This window comes from Pristiophorus japonicus, chromosome 1 (assembly GCF_044704955.1).
Source record: "Pristiophorus japonicus isolate sPriJap1 chromosome 1, sPriJap1.hap1, whole genome shotgun sequence".
Classification (NCBI taxonomy): domain Eukaryota; kingdom Metazoa; phylum Chordata; class Chondrichthyes; family Pristiophoridae; genus Pristiophorus; species Pristiophorus japonicus.
Genome location: NC_091977.1, coordinates 373,928,113 through 373,944,855, shown reverse-complemented (window position 1 = coordinate 373,944,855; position 16,743 = coordinate 373,928,113). Strand labels below are relative to the sequence as shown.

General features: G+C 39.4%; 1 protein-coding gene across 2 annotated transcripts in view; it reads right to left on the bottom strand.

Moving 5' to 3' along the window:
- Positions 1-16,743, bottom strand: part of LOC139273864 (band 4.1-like protein 3) — a 217,677-nt gene that overhangs the window by 37,163 nt on the left and 163,771 nt on the right. For both annotated transcript variants that reach the window (XM_070890951.1, XM_070890943.1), the window contains 3 exons: positions 5,573-5,629; positions 3,750-3,785; positions 3,437-3,502 (listed from right to left, as the gene is read on the bottom strand). In XM_070890951.1, coding sequence (XP_070747052.1) covers positions 3,437-3,502; positions 3,750-3,785; positions 5,573-5,629 — 159 coding nt within the window. The remainder of the gene's footprint in view (positions 1-3,436; positions 3,503-3,749; positions 3,786-5,572; positions 5,630-16,743) is intronic.

Below are 16,743 nucleotides of genomic sequence, written 5' to 3'. Positions count from 1 at the left end.
CCCCCTTCGAAACAGTTCCTCACCATCCAAGTTTTCCTCATCAGCCTAATATTATTTATACCAATTTCGAGTTCTTTTCAAGCATGTTTCCCAACCCTTTTAAATCTAATGTGATTTATTTTAAAAGTTCCCTTTAATCCCTCTATCACCACAAACTATCGTTCTATCTTTTTCTCCAAGGTCACTGCTGCCATACTGCACATTAATTTTTTCTACCATTCCCTCCAACCCAGTTTCCAACCAACCCACAACACTGAGATAATTCGAATTAAAGTCACAAGTCGCATCCTGTGTGATTGAACATGGTTCACTGTCCCTCAATCTCGCTACAACCCAAGGCAGTCAATACATCTCAAGTAATTTCACATCACGTGGCGAGTCACCTCTGCTATAACCCAGGACTCCATTCTAGGGTTCCTCCTAATCATTAATGCTACCCACCCATGCAGCATCAAGTGCAAGCACAGGGTCAACCTCCACATGCATGCCCAAGACAATCATCACTACCACTCTGCCACCAGCATTGACTCCTGTTACTGAACTACAGAACTATCTGCCTGATATCAGGAGTCTCAGATAAATTGCAACTTCCTACAACACCATCATCATAGGCAATGCCTCAAAATCAAGGAAGACTTGCTTCCACTCTAAAAGTGAGTTCTCAGGTAACTGTACAGTCCAATATGGGAATTACAGTCTCTGTCACAGGTGGGACAGACAGTGGTTGAAGGAAAGGGTGGGTGGGGAGTCTGGTTTGCCAGACGCTCCTTCTGCTGCCTGCGCTTGATCTCTGCATGCTCTCGGCGATGAGACTCGAGGTGCTCAATGCTCTCCCGGATGCTTTTCCTCCACAGGGTGTTCTTGGGCCAGGTATTCGAGGGGATGTTGCACTTTATCAAGGAGGTTTTGAGGGTGTCCTTAAAACATTTCCTCTGCCCACCTGGGACTTGCCTGCCGTGTAGGAGTTCCGAGTAGAGCGCTTGCTTTGGGAGTCTCGTGTCGGGCATGCGGATGATCTGGTCCGCCCAACGGAGCTGGACAAGTGTGGTCAGTGCTTCAATGTCGGCCTGAGCGAGAACACTGACTTTGGTGCGTCTATCCTCCCAGTGGATTTGAAGGATCTTGCGGAGGCAGCGTTGGTGGTACTTCTCCAGTACTTTGAGGTGTCTACTGTGTATGGTCCACGCTTGTCACCTACCTCCACGATTACATGCAGGCCATGGTCCTGGCCAATGGATCCACCACAGACCCAATCCACGTCCGGACCGGGGTCAAGCAGGGTTGCGTCATCGCGCCAACACTCTTCTCGGCCTTCCTTGCTGCAATGCTCCATCTCGCTCTCGGCAGGCTTCCCGCTGCAGTGGAACTAGACTATGGAACTGATGGGAACCTGTTCAACCTTTGTTGCCTCCAAGTTGGATTCAAGGTTGTCCCATCTTCTGTCATCAAACTACAGTACACAGATGACGCTTGCGTTTGTGCACATTCAGGGGCCGAGCTCCAAGCCATCATTGGCATCTTCACCAAGGCGTACGAAAGCATGGGTCTTACACTAAACATCCGTAAGACAAAGGTCCTCCACCAACCTGTCCCCGCCGCGCAGCAATACCCCCTGGTCATCAAGGTCCATGGCGTGGCCTTGGACAACTTGGGTTTTCCATGCCTTGGAAGCCTGCTGTCAGCAGGGGTGGGCGACGATGACTAAGTCCAACATCGCCTCCAGTGTGCCAGCGCAGCCTTCGGTCACCTGAGAAGTGGAGTGGTTGAGGACCCGGACCTTAGGTCTGGCACCAAGCTTATGGTCTACAGGGCAGTAGTAAACTTCCTACAGTTCAACATTGGCAAAATTGAAGCCATCCTGCTGTGCTCCCACCAGCATCTAGGTGCCTTCTGGCATGGATTCCATCAAAGTCTCTGGCTGCTCCTTCAGGCTGAACCTAGCAGTGTACAACACTGAAATTAGCTTTCTACCCCTTAATTTGGTCTAATGCTAAATGTTGTTTTTAAACCACATGTAGAATATTGCAGCGTTACACCCCTACCTCGCCTCTTCCACTGCTGAAGCTCTGATCCCATCTTCAGTAGCTCAAGGATGTACTTCTGAAATTTTCTCCATGACAGACTCTCCACTTCCACTCTTGACAAACCAACTAATCCAGAACTCAATGTTCTGAGACCTTTCCCTCATACCCATTTAGTGATTGCCTAGTTCCACTTTCCCTCTGCTGCAATGAAACTGCTTCAAGATCTTCATCCATTTTCAATTGTCATGTCTCACCCTATTTGAGTAATTTTCTCCAGACATACATCTCAGTCCACACCCTCCATTCCCTGACCTCAGATTGCTGCTTGTCTTCTACCCCTCTGCTCTAATATTAGAGGCTGCTATTTCAGCTACAGCACCCTGCAATTCTCTTCCAAAATTAGTTTGCCTTGCTACTTCTCCCTGTTGTTAAAAGTCTCATGGGAACTTGAGTCTTTGATGTCTTTAAATTTCCGCTCTCTCATGAAGTCTCATGATGCTGCCCATCTTGCCACCTTGTAAAATGCATGCGAGGTGAGCTCTATAACTATAATTTGTTACTGCTGTTTTACCTTTCCTTTGATTTACTTTTTAAATTGCAAATCAGGATAAATTGTACTGCTGTCTATTTGGTGTTGATTTTTTGTACAGATTTGTATAAATGCTGCTATTGCAGCAAATGTAACAAAATAATGCCAGGTATGTTGCTAAAATACAGTGACCAATCATTTATTCAAACTGCTAAACATAATAACATGCAGCTTGTATACAATTATATTTTATTTAAATGAAAAAGAGATTAAACATGCTATACTATAACTGTATCAGGGCTGTTTGGGAATGTCAAGATTTTCATGTAAATTTTATTCTTTTTGACCCTCATTTTTGGAATTCAGAATTCAATAACAAAAAATTGCCATTTTATTCATTTTTTTAATAAATGGGTTTTTTGTTCTATTAACATTGCCCAAATGACATCATTTACAAAGCTGATAATCTGAAATGGAGAAAACAAATCAGCCTTGCATTAAATCCGATGATTCTGGTGCACAAGTACTTTTCGAAAGATTATTAATAGTATTAAAATTTTAAAAGAAATGCTGGAAAACATCTAAACCGAAATAACTAAAGACTTTCAATTTATGCTGCAGTTAAGAAAATACATTCCCACTACAAATAATTTCATATTATATAGCACCATTAACACACACAATTATATTTTCACTTTAATTGTGCACAGTGTATGAAGAAACATGTGAATTCTTGTGAGTGTAATGTTATTGCGGCTAGTCAGGATAAATGAACTACATGCAGTAAACACACAGCACTCCATGTCAAAAAAGGGTTGATCACTAGCTATGCAGATCTACTGGTGTGCACAATGAGTGATGCACAATGTATACAGATACAAACCTCTAACATAAGATTACTATGTTTGACATATACATTTTCACCTTTGATTCGCTTTACAAGACTATTCTGTAAAAAAAAGCAAAAATAAAATGGAAACGGATATGGAACAAAAGACACAAAAATAAGTGATAGCAACAAAAAGCTCGCAAAGGAAAATGATGAACAAATGATGTAAGTTATACCATTTAAGCAAAGCAAAGCATAAGAAAATATAAACCTGCAACAGAAACTGAAGGGTAGTGGAAAAGAATAATTTCAGACTGATGGACTACTCTACAATCTGGTCTTTTACATAAAAATCTCTTCCTTGTACCTGGGTCTTGGATTCCGATTCATCCTCTTGATCAGACTGATGGCATAAAGAAGGATTTAAAATCAAAGCTTTAACAACATCTAAGCACTAGCACCACATCAATGTACAAATTTAGTCACAAGAAAACCATACTACCTTAACGAAAGTTACTGCATTCAATAGATCTTGAAATTACTCAGCATACGAGGAAGAGAGTCACGAAACATATAGAGCACTACTAGAAATCCCTGAAAATGATCAAAATGCCTGCTTGATATGACCCAGGATGGTGACAGAACAAAATCTCAACAAAGTTCAAAAACAGCTTTATGGAAGAGACTAGGAGGACTATTTAGGATTATCATCGACCATCCACAGCAGGACAACAATTCCTCTTTAAAGAATATAATACACATTGCTTTAATAAAAGAACCAGTTACAGTGTGAGCTCCTTCTGGCAACACTGTTCACGTAATATGTCTGTTTATTCGAAGGGAAGTGGTATGTGTTTATGTACCAGAGACACATGAGTAGTATATTATCCAAATGGAGTTAAGTATATAACTGATTAAGTAATTATATAAATGCTGCCAGTTTTCCGTTATTAGTTTCAATGCATTTTCAAGCCGGTTTTCAAAAAAATGTGACCATCACTAATGTGGATATTATGGAAACAGATTTTTTTGCTTGGATTGTACACAGCTTTCAGCAACAGTGTGCCGAGTGACTGGCTGAACAGCCTGTTCCACTGGCAAATCACAAAGAGCCTCTTCAGTTGAACACATCCTTTAAACAATGTGAAATAAAATTCTTCAGCTAAAATACTACAGGTGTTAAGTGATCGAAAGTAATGTGAATTAATTTTAAGTGAAGCAATTGAGAAATTGAGAAACATTGTTAAAGCGTTATCATGTTTCCAGCCATCAACCACCTGCCAATTTCAACAATGTGAAATTCTCTAGCCAGTGGCCTATACGCGCTCAGGTTAGCTGAGAGCTGGACCATTAACAACATACTAGAGCAATGAAACCCAAATATATTTTAAACGGGAAACAAAAGATGAGATGATTGCAGAAAATCAGCAGGAAGGAAATACTCTTTTGTTACATACCAAGAAGATAGAGCAGGAGTTTTCTGTAGCTTTCACTGACTTTGTTTAGGCACTGTTATGATTGATTTATAAAACAACGGCAATAAGTAGCTTGGGAGCATAGCATGTTGGTGTACTAAACCATTACCCCATACAAAGTAGTGAAAGTGGCTCATGTCCATGATACATCACAAAGTGAGTTTTGATGTCAGCCAGGTTATCAAGTCTTTGCATGCAAACATTGGAAGGGCACTGAAGGACAAGTTGCGTCAATTCTGCATCAAAGTAACTCCCTGGTTCATAATCTGCATTGGCCATTACCTTAGCTTGGAAAAATTTGGTTAGATATTAAAGTCAGTGTACTGCCTGCATTTTCCAGTAGTAAATCGCATTACAGCAAGGCTTGAGAAAGCACATTGTATGAATGAAGAAATAAGAGCAAACACAGATGCTCTTAAAGTCATTATAGATTGCGGCTTCCTGGAGCATGCCACTGATTTAATTTTCAGGCAGTGCACTCTCACTGACTTTTTGAACCATTCTGTCCTGCTGATCTTGCCGGCCAATTCTCATTTTAGCTTAGAATAAGTGCTCTGTTACTTTGTACTTGGCACTTCTTCACGCTAATCTGTATACCATCTTGTGGCTACATTAATGTCAAGTTAACAGCTGCACCAGTTAAAACTCTCAGACAAACAAGTGAGATTATAAGGATCATTTCCATGGGAAGTGCACACTGGTGGAATGTACAAACCTCTGCGGTGGTTTCCCCATCAGCAGGACCCGTAGTATCAGTCTGCTCACTGTCAGTCTATTTTGTCAGCAAAATCCCAAGATGTCCAGTAGGAAAGCAGAAATAAAAATATATCAGCCTTGTCAGAATATTGAAGCTTATTTTCAAGGTGTCTTACTCAGATCTGTCATTGTGCCTTTGCTTCAGTGACAAAAAGGGCTCATTAAAAGCATGAAACAAACAAATTAAATGGAACTAGCTCAGAGGAAGGTTTAAGGCAAAATGAGATGTACAATAGCAAGTTACAAGATTGAATGCCTTTTTAAAAAAATAAATCACATTGTTTAAAGGCCTCATCAAAATTATATTTCAGTCCTACTTCATTTCACACAAAAAGTGATTTTTTGGGGGGGCCAAATATTACCAAATTTTACAGCATCAATAAGCAAATAACTTGCATTAACAAATTTGGAAATATTGGTCCTAGAGAAACTCATTGGAACCTATTCCAATTATGGGATAAGTAGTATGCAGCGAGGATCACTTTTCCAAAGTAAGACAGAGGCTGTTTACCTTCAAGTTATTTATGTTAATGCCTGGGCTAAGCACATGGAACTAAACTATCAATGATGTATCTCAAACTAATGGCTAAAGGAAACTGAGCCATAGCCTGTGTTACAGCCAACATGCAGCATTCATAAAAGGGGCATGTGTGCATATAAAAATGCACCAAGGATGGATCTAGTTATATCTCGCAGTACCCCTTGTTTTAAAAAAAGAGACTTAAAAGGATATACTTGTGAGATTTTACTGGAGGAAAAGAAAAAGGGGTAGAAATTGGATTAGGGCCGAAATAGATGATGCACTCAAGAGTACATGCCAGAAGCCGAAGCTCGAGGCTCACCCAAAATTGGGCATTGGGCCTCATCAGCACACTTCCAGCGAGACATCATTTGGACAACCAGAGGCAGCTTTGCTGGCTGGCTCCCCACCAATTTTGGCGGCTGCAACACAAGAGTAGCCCTCAAGTAGGTCCTGGGAGGTAGGTGAGGAGAAGAAGAAAGGGGCAAGTGTAGGCCAGCAGTACTGTGGAGACAGAAGAAGTACTCCAGCCATAAAAAGAAGAAATGTAGTTTTCTTTTTACTGGCAGCTTTCAGCAATCCTTTAAGAACTTCTAGTTAGATCACTGCAGGTACAAGAAAACCTCAGGAGCATGCCCGACACGTGCTCCACTCAGCGCTGAACAATTTCCGAGAGAGGTCCTTAATCAGGCGTTAGGCCCCTTGCATGTACTCATGAGGTGCTGAACGATGTTCAAGTTTTCCTCCCAAGTGTTTGTGCAACTATTTTGAGATACAAAATTGATTTGGTATGGTTTAAATGAAATATTACAATTTTGTAACTAACTATTTCTGTTGGGAAAAAGCAGCTTGTTTACACCAGAAGCAATGTTTACTCAAGAACTCTTTACAGTCACTGCGACAGTCACCTGACTTTCAGGCCCTCGACTGTGCCATTCCTTTCTTTAAATAAAATCATTCAGATCTGCTTGCAGCATTTATATGAAAATAATTATTCTTAGCTGGTCAAACTGCCTAACAGCTTAATTTGCAATTAGATTGTACTAGTCTCAGCAGTCTTAGGACTGTTTTTCTACATCCCTATTAGGATTGAAATGAAAATTGATATGCTCTAACATCAATTATCCAAAGTTTTCATTTGATGAGCATGGATCTATTTTGTGCTGTTAGTTCAATAATTAAAAAGGTACAACGTTTTCTTAAATAAAAAGACTGTGCTGCATTTTTATTTTTCCCTGTTGTACAAAATATTGTAATACTTCATATAATGGAAAGAAAAATCATATGAAAGTATTGCAGTTAGAACTCTCAAAGTCAAAGTGTTGATAACATAATACTTTGTTCCTCAGTTTGCAAAACCAGTTACTGCAGGAAGGTTAGTTACAAGGGGCTAGAATTTCCACTGCATCGCCGCCCAGTTTCTCGGCGGTATGAGTCATTTTGGGCGAGAACCGGGTCGGCGAAAATTTCCACAACTGAGTTCCGCCGGCAGTTTCAAAGTATCGCCGCGTGCACCATCCATAGACTGCCATTTTTGACTCAGCGCTGACCCGTAGGGAAGTTGGAAAAAAAAACGCCCACGAGAACCAGCAGAAGCTGGTCGGTAGATAAGTAGCCCTGCAAAAAAAGGTAAGTTAATGGGTTTTTAATTATTATTTTAAAATTCTCTTAGTGATTAAGGTGAAAAGGGTCCAGAGAATGTTTTCTGAATTTTTATTTTACATTTTTTGAAAAAATCTTTTTTTGCGTTTTTCTCCTCCTAGACCCAACCCGTAGCCTCGGTGTAAATTTTAGTAATTATCATCCTTTTTTTTAAAAAACGAACCGCCCAATTAGCCCACGATTCCATTTTCTGTTGAGAATCGGGGTGTAAAGTCCATTTTTTTTCACCGATTTCTTTCTTTTTGTTATGGAATTTTTCGCCAGCGATAATTTTAAAATCTTAGTAGTATTTTGGTGCTGGTGGATTTTTTGGAAAATCTAGCCCATAGTAACAATAGAGACCAATATTTCCTTTGTCAAGGTACACTGAACTATCAAAAAAGTACACTGAAGAAACACTGGTTTATTAGAATCGTGAAAGAGGGATGGTAAGGCCAATCATACAGCAAGGTGCTCACACTTCACTAGAAGGAAAATGAGGGGTGGGTCATTGAAGGTCCATTGAAGGGGTACTCATCCAACTTTACTGACATTAGTAACAAATTCATAAACATGCTTTGAGAGACTTCACCAGCATCACAGTGAAGGTTTTCAGTTTATTTGTCATCTTTTGTGTGGAGAATTTGCAGAGAATCTGGACTTAAACATTTATTTTAATAAATGTTCAAAATATATAAAGTTTACCAAAACAAAATTAACTATATCATTTCTTCAGTGGTCTACGATAGCTGAAAAATCCTGCAATACAAAATTCCCTAATGAATTAAGTACAAAAATCAACCTCTGCTTAAGAGATACAGAGTATGTATAGAATGTAGCCCAAGATTTAAGGGCTTTAAATCAAATACAATTCTGATCTAGACTTCCTAAATGTACAGATATATAGGTCATGATGCAAACAGACCTTCATTCATTGAACAGTCCGTACATGCAATCTGGACCAAACAATGACCACTAGTTTAACTTTTCTATATATTTCCAAGAACAACAGAGAGCATGCACATTAATGTATATACACTTAATCAACTATCAGCCGATTCTGGATGCTCTGGAGGATGGTTTGCGATTAGACACCAAGTTTTCATTCTGATCCTACAGTGAAGTAAAATTGACCTAGTCTATACCCCTTAATCTGTTTCAGTGTCTGCAAAATTATGTTGTAAAGTCTGCCTACAAGTTCATTTGTTCACTTCCAAAGTAGAACTTATAATTGTTTATCAAAAATACTACTTTTATTTTTTCCTTTCTGTCCTACAATAATTCAAGATAGAAAATTGAATAAGGTCACATTTAGAGTAATTCATGCTGAAAGTTCCTGGACACTGTATTCACAAGGGACCACAGTAACTTCAAATTCTACATTAAATAGGTCACAAACAAGCAAGATATTTCATTATGAAGTTAAGCATGTCAGAGAGATAAAAATTGTGGTTTTAAAGAAATCCCATTATCAAACATAGAATGAGGCAGTTTGGTCAAAAAAGGTGAATAATAGGGCACTTGATGTTTGGTATTTCTATTCACATTGAGCCATCCACTGAACAGAACACAAGGTTCACTGAAGAACAAATAGTCTACTGTAATACTAATGAGATTGTGGCTGTCGCACACCAGAGAAGCTAAGCTGATTGACTATCAACTGGCTCCAACTCCTCGGGAAATGCCAGCATGGCTCATTTGAATGACCTCATTCAATTTAGGAATTTACATCTATAATAGTGCGAAGTATGTACCACATGCCAATTACTTCATACTTTTCCACCATTATTACTGAACAGTTTTCACAGCTGCTGAAGAATAGACCTGTTTTTCAGAAACTTTTTTCTTCTTAGAGTACAAAAACTTTTTGTCTAATCTGATGAGTCAAGTTACAGTTATGCCTCTTTGAAACACAACTTTAACAACAAGAAAAGGCAGCAATGAGGTTCTGAAAGTAAGATTACTATTGCAGCATTGTACATTGTGCAGAACACTCAAGTGCTGAACACATAAGGAACTGTGTTCTAGGCTGAGGTACACACCTCATCCTCTGAACTGTCACTCAGATCATTGTCAACTGAGGCACTCAAGGAGGCTGCCCTGGGCTCCAGGTAGCACAGGCACATAGCAAGAGGGAAGGAGAGGGTGAGAGCATATGGTACAGAGAAAGAGGCTGAAAGCAGGAAGAAGAAAATGAAAAGAAAACAGGGGACAAGTGATGGTGATTGAATAGGCAGGTAACGTTGGAAACTTTCGGGTAAGAAACTGGCATCAGAAAAGCTGGGGAAGGAAAGGTAGCCATCATCATCTAGCAAAGAGAATGATGCTGGGAGATGTAAGGAGAATGAAAACAATGTCCCTTCTTTCCTAGAACTAGGCCCTAGATCTTGGTCTCTTTGAAAATTCATTGCTTTATCATCAACAGAGATTGAAGAATCATAGTCAAACAATGGGTGGGGAGTTTTACTGGGGTCTTCAGCCTTAACACAACCAGTTGATTTTGAAATATTCTCTGTACATCTCCTATGAATGCTTGTTGATGGCACTGGAGAGTCACAGTGCAAGGGCAAAGAACAAGAGGAAGAGCAAAATGAATCTGTACCAAAGAATGAAGTCTACGGGGGAAACACAGGAAACCACAGAAGATGCAGGAGCAACATAAAAGAGCAGGAACATAAAAAAAAAAGACAAAAAAGAAAATTATTAGTTAATGTATCCCACAGTATTTGTTCTTCCAAAATTTCAGAGCTTCTGCTAACCAGACGTGTTTAGCATTTGGGACTTGGAAATGCCGAATGGCAGGAGCTCCCACAACAATTTTGCACAAGTATAATTCTGAAGTCCCGTAATTTCTTTTCCCTCTTTTTTAAACACACTCAGTTTTTATTCCATGTGCAAACTTACTTTTTCTGTTTACTGTCTTCATCTAGTCACTTGTTTTAATTTTTGGTGGATCTTTCCATCTAGTCATTTACCCTTTGTTTTTTTTCTTTGCTCTGTATTTCTTTGTTTTACTTGTTTACTTCTAGTTCGCAACTATACATGAACTTTCTGACCTGCACTTTGATCTATTTAATGCCATTTTATTTTCTAATTCCCCTTTGCACGTCAGCTTGTTCATCTGTTTCTTTCTCCATTCCTAGTTATGGTATCCAATTGATGGCTTTCTTGCTGCTACCATTCCCATGCTGCTAGACTTAGTTCTATCTACCCAAGTATTAGTACAAGTCCAGCTCATGAAGGGAGACCTACTGGGAATTGCAGATGTCAGCAGCAAGGCATGGGGAGTGTAAAAGGGTTTGCAGGTTGCAATGGGCGAATTTAAAATAAAATGCTGCCACTTAGTAAAGGGTGCATGGAAATACGTAATGCAGAAAATGGAAAGTTCTAGGGAGCCACTGTCAAATTTTATGACTCAAAACCCCAAGTTAATGGAAACTCTGAAAATTTGTTTGAAAAATGAAGTAAAACTTTTTCCTATTATAGCACAGTTCAATTTATATCAACTCGAATGCAGTTAGAAAAGTCAGTATTTTAATTGAGAGGTGACAAATGCTACTGTCATCGTGCTTTACATCATATTTCTTGGGATATATGATGAATAATTAAAGTCCAAGTCTACATATAAAGCAAAGACAAAAGTTTTACATTCTATTGGATGAAATCATACTGTTAGTAACTGTGGCTTAATGTGTTCACAAGAAATTACTCTATCCACTATTTTAACAAAGGCATAATTCCATTTAAAATAATGGGGGGGGGGGGGAAGAAACAGGGCACTTTTAACCCTACCCACAAGGTGGAAACTGGGAAGGTAGGCAGTTAAAATTGTCCCGATTACTCACCCAGCTGGAGATGATGGAATCTGCTGATAGCCCTGGCAGTTGCTGATCCGGCCACTTACTTGCTGTCGGCAGACAGCCACGGAGTTGAGAGACTTTGTCACTTCCCAGTCAGCTAGCAGAATTTAAACAAGGCCTGGGAATTAAAATACCCCAGGCCTCATTTCTGGATTAGTGGATGAGTTTCTAACTTTCACTGCCACCTACCTGCCCAAAACTGTCTTGGTGTAAAAATCGGGCCTAATTTCTCTGTTAAAATAGTGGGCAAAGAATTTAATATGAACATGCTAAGTATTACCTATGCTAAACTTCACACAGTTACCACCAATGACAACAGTAATATCTTGGGAACACCAACATCTCCATAGTCCCCTCCAAGTCATACACCATCCTGACTTGGGACATATATCACCATTTTTTCCCCATTGTAACTGGATCAAAATCCACGAATTCTCTTTAGAACACCAACTTAGGAGCACCATCACCACAAGGACTTCAGTGGTTTATGGCGGCAGCTCCACAGTGCCTCATCAGCTACTAGGGATGGGCAATAAATGCTGCCTTCTCAGTGTTGCTACAGTCGAAGAAAAAGTTTCAAGGACAAAGAAATTTCAAACCTTAAGTATGCATAAATAAGATCATTCTTCTATCAAATCAAAAGTGTTTCTAAAACCTCAATGAAGATGAAGGACCAGACAACAGTCAGAAGAGACAATATCCCTTTTTTGATTGGCCTACATAGAGTGGATTTCTAAACGCAATTAAAACTAATAATCCCTGACATTTCTGAGCCTTTCCTAACCCTTCAAAACATTTTATCTAATTTAATTTAGCAGATGGCTGTAATACTGCAGAAATGAGAACCCATGTTTATTAACAGACCTAACAACAAGACTATTCAAAGAGAGAAACAGTGGTGCTATAATGAGCGGAGTTGTAGAGCAGTACAACATTTTTCCACACAATATATGATGCAGTGTGTTCGCAGTCTTAGCATGCAACTGTAGGGAAGACCAAGAGAACCAGCACTTGTCTAAACAGAGTAAGGGAAAATATTTGCAGGGAGATTTACTCCAGGCTTCTGCTGGACCTCTCTTAGCAGTTAATTGAAGGGTAGCACTGACCGAAAACTGTGAGTAAGACACTTGCCCATCCTCCTTTGTTGTTTGGCATGAGAGACTTAGACAAGGGGGATTAAATATAATGGTCCTGAAATTGCGATGTCTGCGACGACATACTGAGTATGTTGCCATGTTCCCTTTGAAAGGACACGCAAGTTCTGCATGCTCTTGCGCATGCGTGAAATCCAGAGCTTGTGATCTGTCAAGGTACGCTTGGACAGATCATCCCAACTGCCTGAAAAATGAGTATTGCTGGCACAGAGTTTGCCTAACAACTGCCCAAGCAACTTTTAAGGTTCGTAAAAGCAGGTGTGGGGCCTGCTTGCATCAAGTAGAGTATATTTCAGGCTTATATAAATCGTTTAAAAATCCAAAATTATGCACATACTATTTAAATGAGTTGATGCAAATATTGGCCTGGATTAAGATATTTAAAATTATATATCAAAAATTTAAATTTTTATTAAGGTTGCTGCAATGAAGCAACTCATGAATAAAATTGTAGTTTAGTACATTAAATAATTTGTGTAATTTTGTACAATTATTTGGGGATTCTATTGCATATCATTAGGGGGTTTTCCTTTGTAAATGATTGCAATGCATTCTCCTTTGTCATTGAAGGACCGGGCCCACACGATCCCAGGGATGCTTCCGAACCACCCGTGTCCCTGGAATCCGTGGGCCTTTACGCTGCCATCCGCCTGGAGGCTTGAGACCACAATTCTTCACAGCCTGGGCACCAGGAGCTACTTTCGGAATTGTTTCGTGGATCAGAGGCATACTCCAGAGGTATGCCTCCGACCGCAATTTCTAGGCCATTATCCTCTTCTCCCAATAAAATAATAATCTGCTAAAATTAATTCTAATCTTTCGGATATATGGAAGGCACAGCAATTTAAAAAAGTCTCGTAATACCCTTTCAGGAATCATACAATATGAACAAGTGAAAAGATTAGCCAGATAAAATTACAAAATTAGACTTTACACAAAAATTATTCTTGCTTTTGAAAGCAACAAAAATAAAATGCTGTATTGCAGCAGCCAATGGTTCTCTGAAAATTAGTTAAAAGTTGTGTACCATCCAAGCTCAGCAATTATAAACTGTCTGAGCTTTACTCTGAGCTGACATCTTCAGTTTAACTTCTCAAATAGGGTAGAGCATTTAAATTCATTTTTGGGCTTCGATTACATGCATATTGAGAAGAGTGAATTTTGAAAGTGTGCACTAGAACATGAATACAAAAACATAATATTGCAGATGCTGGAAATCTGAAAGAGATGATGCTGCAAGGCAAAAGGAGATGGTAATGGGACATGTAAAGAAACAAAAGATGGGTCTAGAGGAGAGATAAATGGGTAGAGGAGAATCATCAACAGCTGCCGTCCGAAAAAATGGGCCATCTCCTTTTACCTTGCTCCATCAACCCTTTTGTCATTTAATCTTTCCTGCCTTCTACCATATCACAGACTTTCCCTTTTATCCCTTCCTTCCCTCCCTGCTTTCCCTGTCTCTGTACTTGCTTAAAACCCGTTTCATCACTAGCTTTTCTAGTTCTGACGAAAGGCCATCTACCTGAAACATTAACTCTTTTTCTCTCTCCACAGATGCGGCCTGACCTGCTGAGTATTTCCAGCATTTTCTGTCTTTATTGCACTAGAACATAGCTTGTTCTAGTCTACGTATCGTGATAAATGGTTTCATGATAGGAAGGTCAGTTGCTTTGCTGACATTATAGTCCACATTCTCTGCTGCCAAACTAATCTAATAGTTAATTTCCCGTAACTAAGATACATTTGTTAAATAGTGATTCATAAGAAAATTAAATCCAGAAACCACAGCTCAAGAAGGGTCTCAACATGGAGACATTAAATCTCTGCTGACACATTTATACTTGGGCTTCCCTTTGCATACAAGTTTGCCAGGGTCAGCCAAGTCATCAGGGACAGGGAAGAATCCATTCTCCTAAATCATACGTCTTGCTGGGTCAGCCAATGAGCTGTATGTTGTTCTTCTATGGAGACACCTGCAGACTGGACCATCTAGCTTCCTAAGCAAATGCAGATTGAATTATTTGTGTTTTAAAAAAAAAGTGTGTGTGTGTGTGTGGGGGGGGGGGGGGGGGGGGCAGGGAGGTGGAGAAGAGGGCAAGAAGGAAAGAAAGAGATACATTAAAAAGTACAGTTTTGATTAAATTCATTGTGAGTTCTCAAGAATCTGAACTAGCTGTTTTATTTATAATCAAGTTTCATCCCTTTTAGAGTGATTTCTGTTTCTCTTAATTACAGACACATATGGGGAGGGGAGTGGCGGGGGGGGGGGGGGGGAGGGGATTTGTCTTGGGCAGACACACAAAACGGGGGAATAGTACATCGGCAGCTCATTTTACACAGTCTGATTATTTTTTTGTCAATGGAAAGAGAAAATTGGGTAGAGCATAAAACTGGCTGCTGATGTACTATCGTCCATTTTGCGCTCCCACACAGGATGAATTGCACCCTTATGGACTATTAAAAATGGACTGATAATTAGGCAGGCTCCATTATGGGCATGCAATCCTCCAAACCCAAGTTTCCTCCATGTTCTCTGCCTGGGTGATTATTTATGTCCAAATATAAAAGGGGAAAATCCATCCCAGGATCTGTAATATAATCCTAACATTTAATTAATTAAAGCTAAACTCTACTTAATGTTTCTTTGAACAAATCAGTTTTTAAAGTTACATTTTGCAGAATTATAAGTAGATGAAAACATTGTAATGATCAGATCTTTATTCAAATACTTCAGGAAAAAGTTACTGTAATGTGACAGAATTTTAGAAATCCCTTCTATGATTTGAAGTGGCTGCATTTGTTATGAAGATTTCCCTGAATTGGCAGAAATGTCAATAAAACTAAGATTACTGAAAAGGTAAACAGTCTCTTAAGTAACAGCTCAAATCTCTAACCATTGGAGATATACAACTTTAATATTGATCAACACTTGGCCTACAAATAAAGTTAGTTGGATGCAGCATGGCCAGGGTTAATGAACAGAATGTAACTTTCTTTTAACACTTAAATAACATTTACACAACTTATGTTTTAAAAGGAGCAGTCGAAGATGAGGTATACAATATCCTTGAGTACAAGAAAAATATAACTTAATTAGTTGTTAGTTTCATCTTGCCTACACCTACTCTCCTTTAGAGCTACTTTTAAAAACATTTCAATAGTGTTGGTTGAAGTATTATGCATCTGCAAACAACTTTAGCCTCCCAGAACCCTTCACTCCTCCACTACATGCAGTCGGCACTTTCAGCTATTGAGAAGATTTCTTCCATCATTAGATCAGATCCCAAGCAATGTCAGAGTGATCCATTTTGAAACCCAAGTACTTCTAGGTCAGATATAACACAGCTTGAATGCATAATGAAGCTCCTTTTGCTCTACCCTAACAATGTGCCTTAACCTTGACCTCAGTACAACACCCTCACTACACCTGTATAATTTTTTTAAGTTCCCCTTACAGATTCAGGATCAGCACATGAATTTGTGCTAAACTATGAACTGTTTTGTGATGCCATCCTATTCTGACTAGAAATTGGACTTAGACTGTCCAATTTCACTTAATGTAGGATCTTACAGATAGCAAAAATACTTTCAGTCTGGGTTATAAATAATCATTTAGATGGATCATAGGACCTTATCCCAGATGTTGTGCATAAAAGCAAAATTTTAAAAATGAAGTTATTTTCTCCCCTCTTTTGCCACTCGTTTATATCATTCCCCAGAAGAGATGGTTGCAGGTGACCTATTTCCGGGTGTTTCCCAGGATCATTGTTGGGAACTGATCAGCCAAGACACCATTCTTTGGTGAAAAGATATAGCATGCTAATTGCGTGCCTGGGACCTGTAAAGATCATAGTTTTGAAATAACTGTCATGTTACAAATGCTGTTCAGTCATACCTGCTGCGCCAATAAACTCAATGAAGTAGCAGCCCCATCACTTAAAATGGGTGTCTGCCA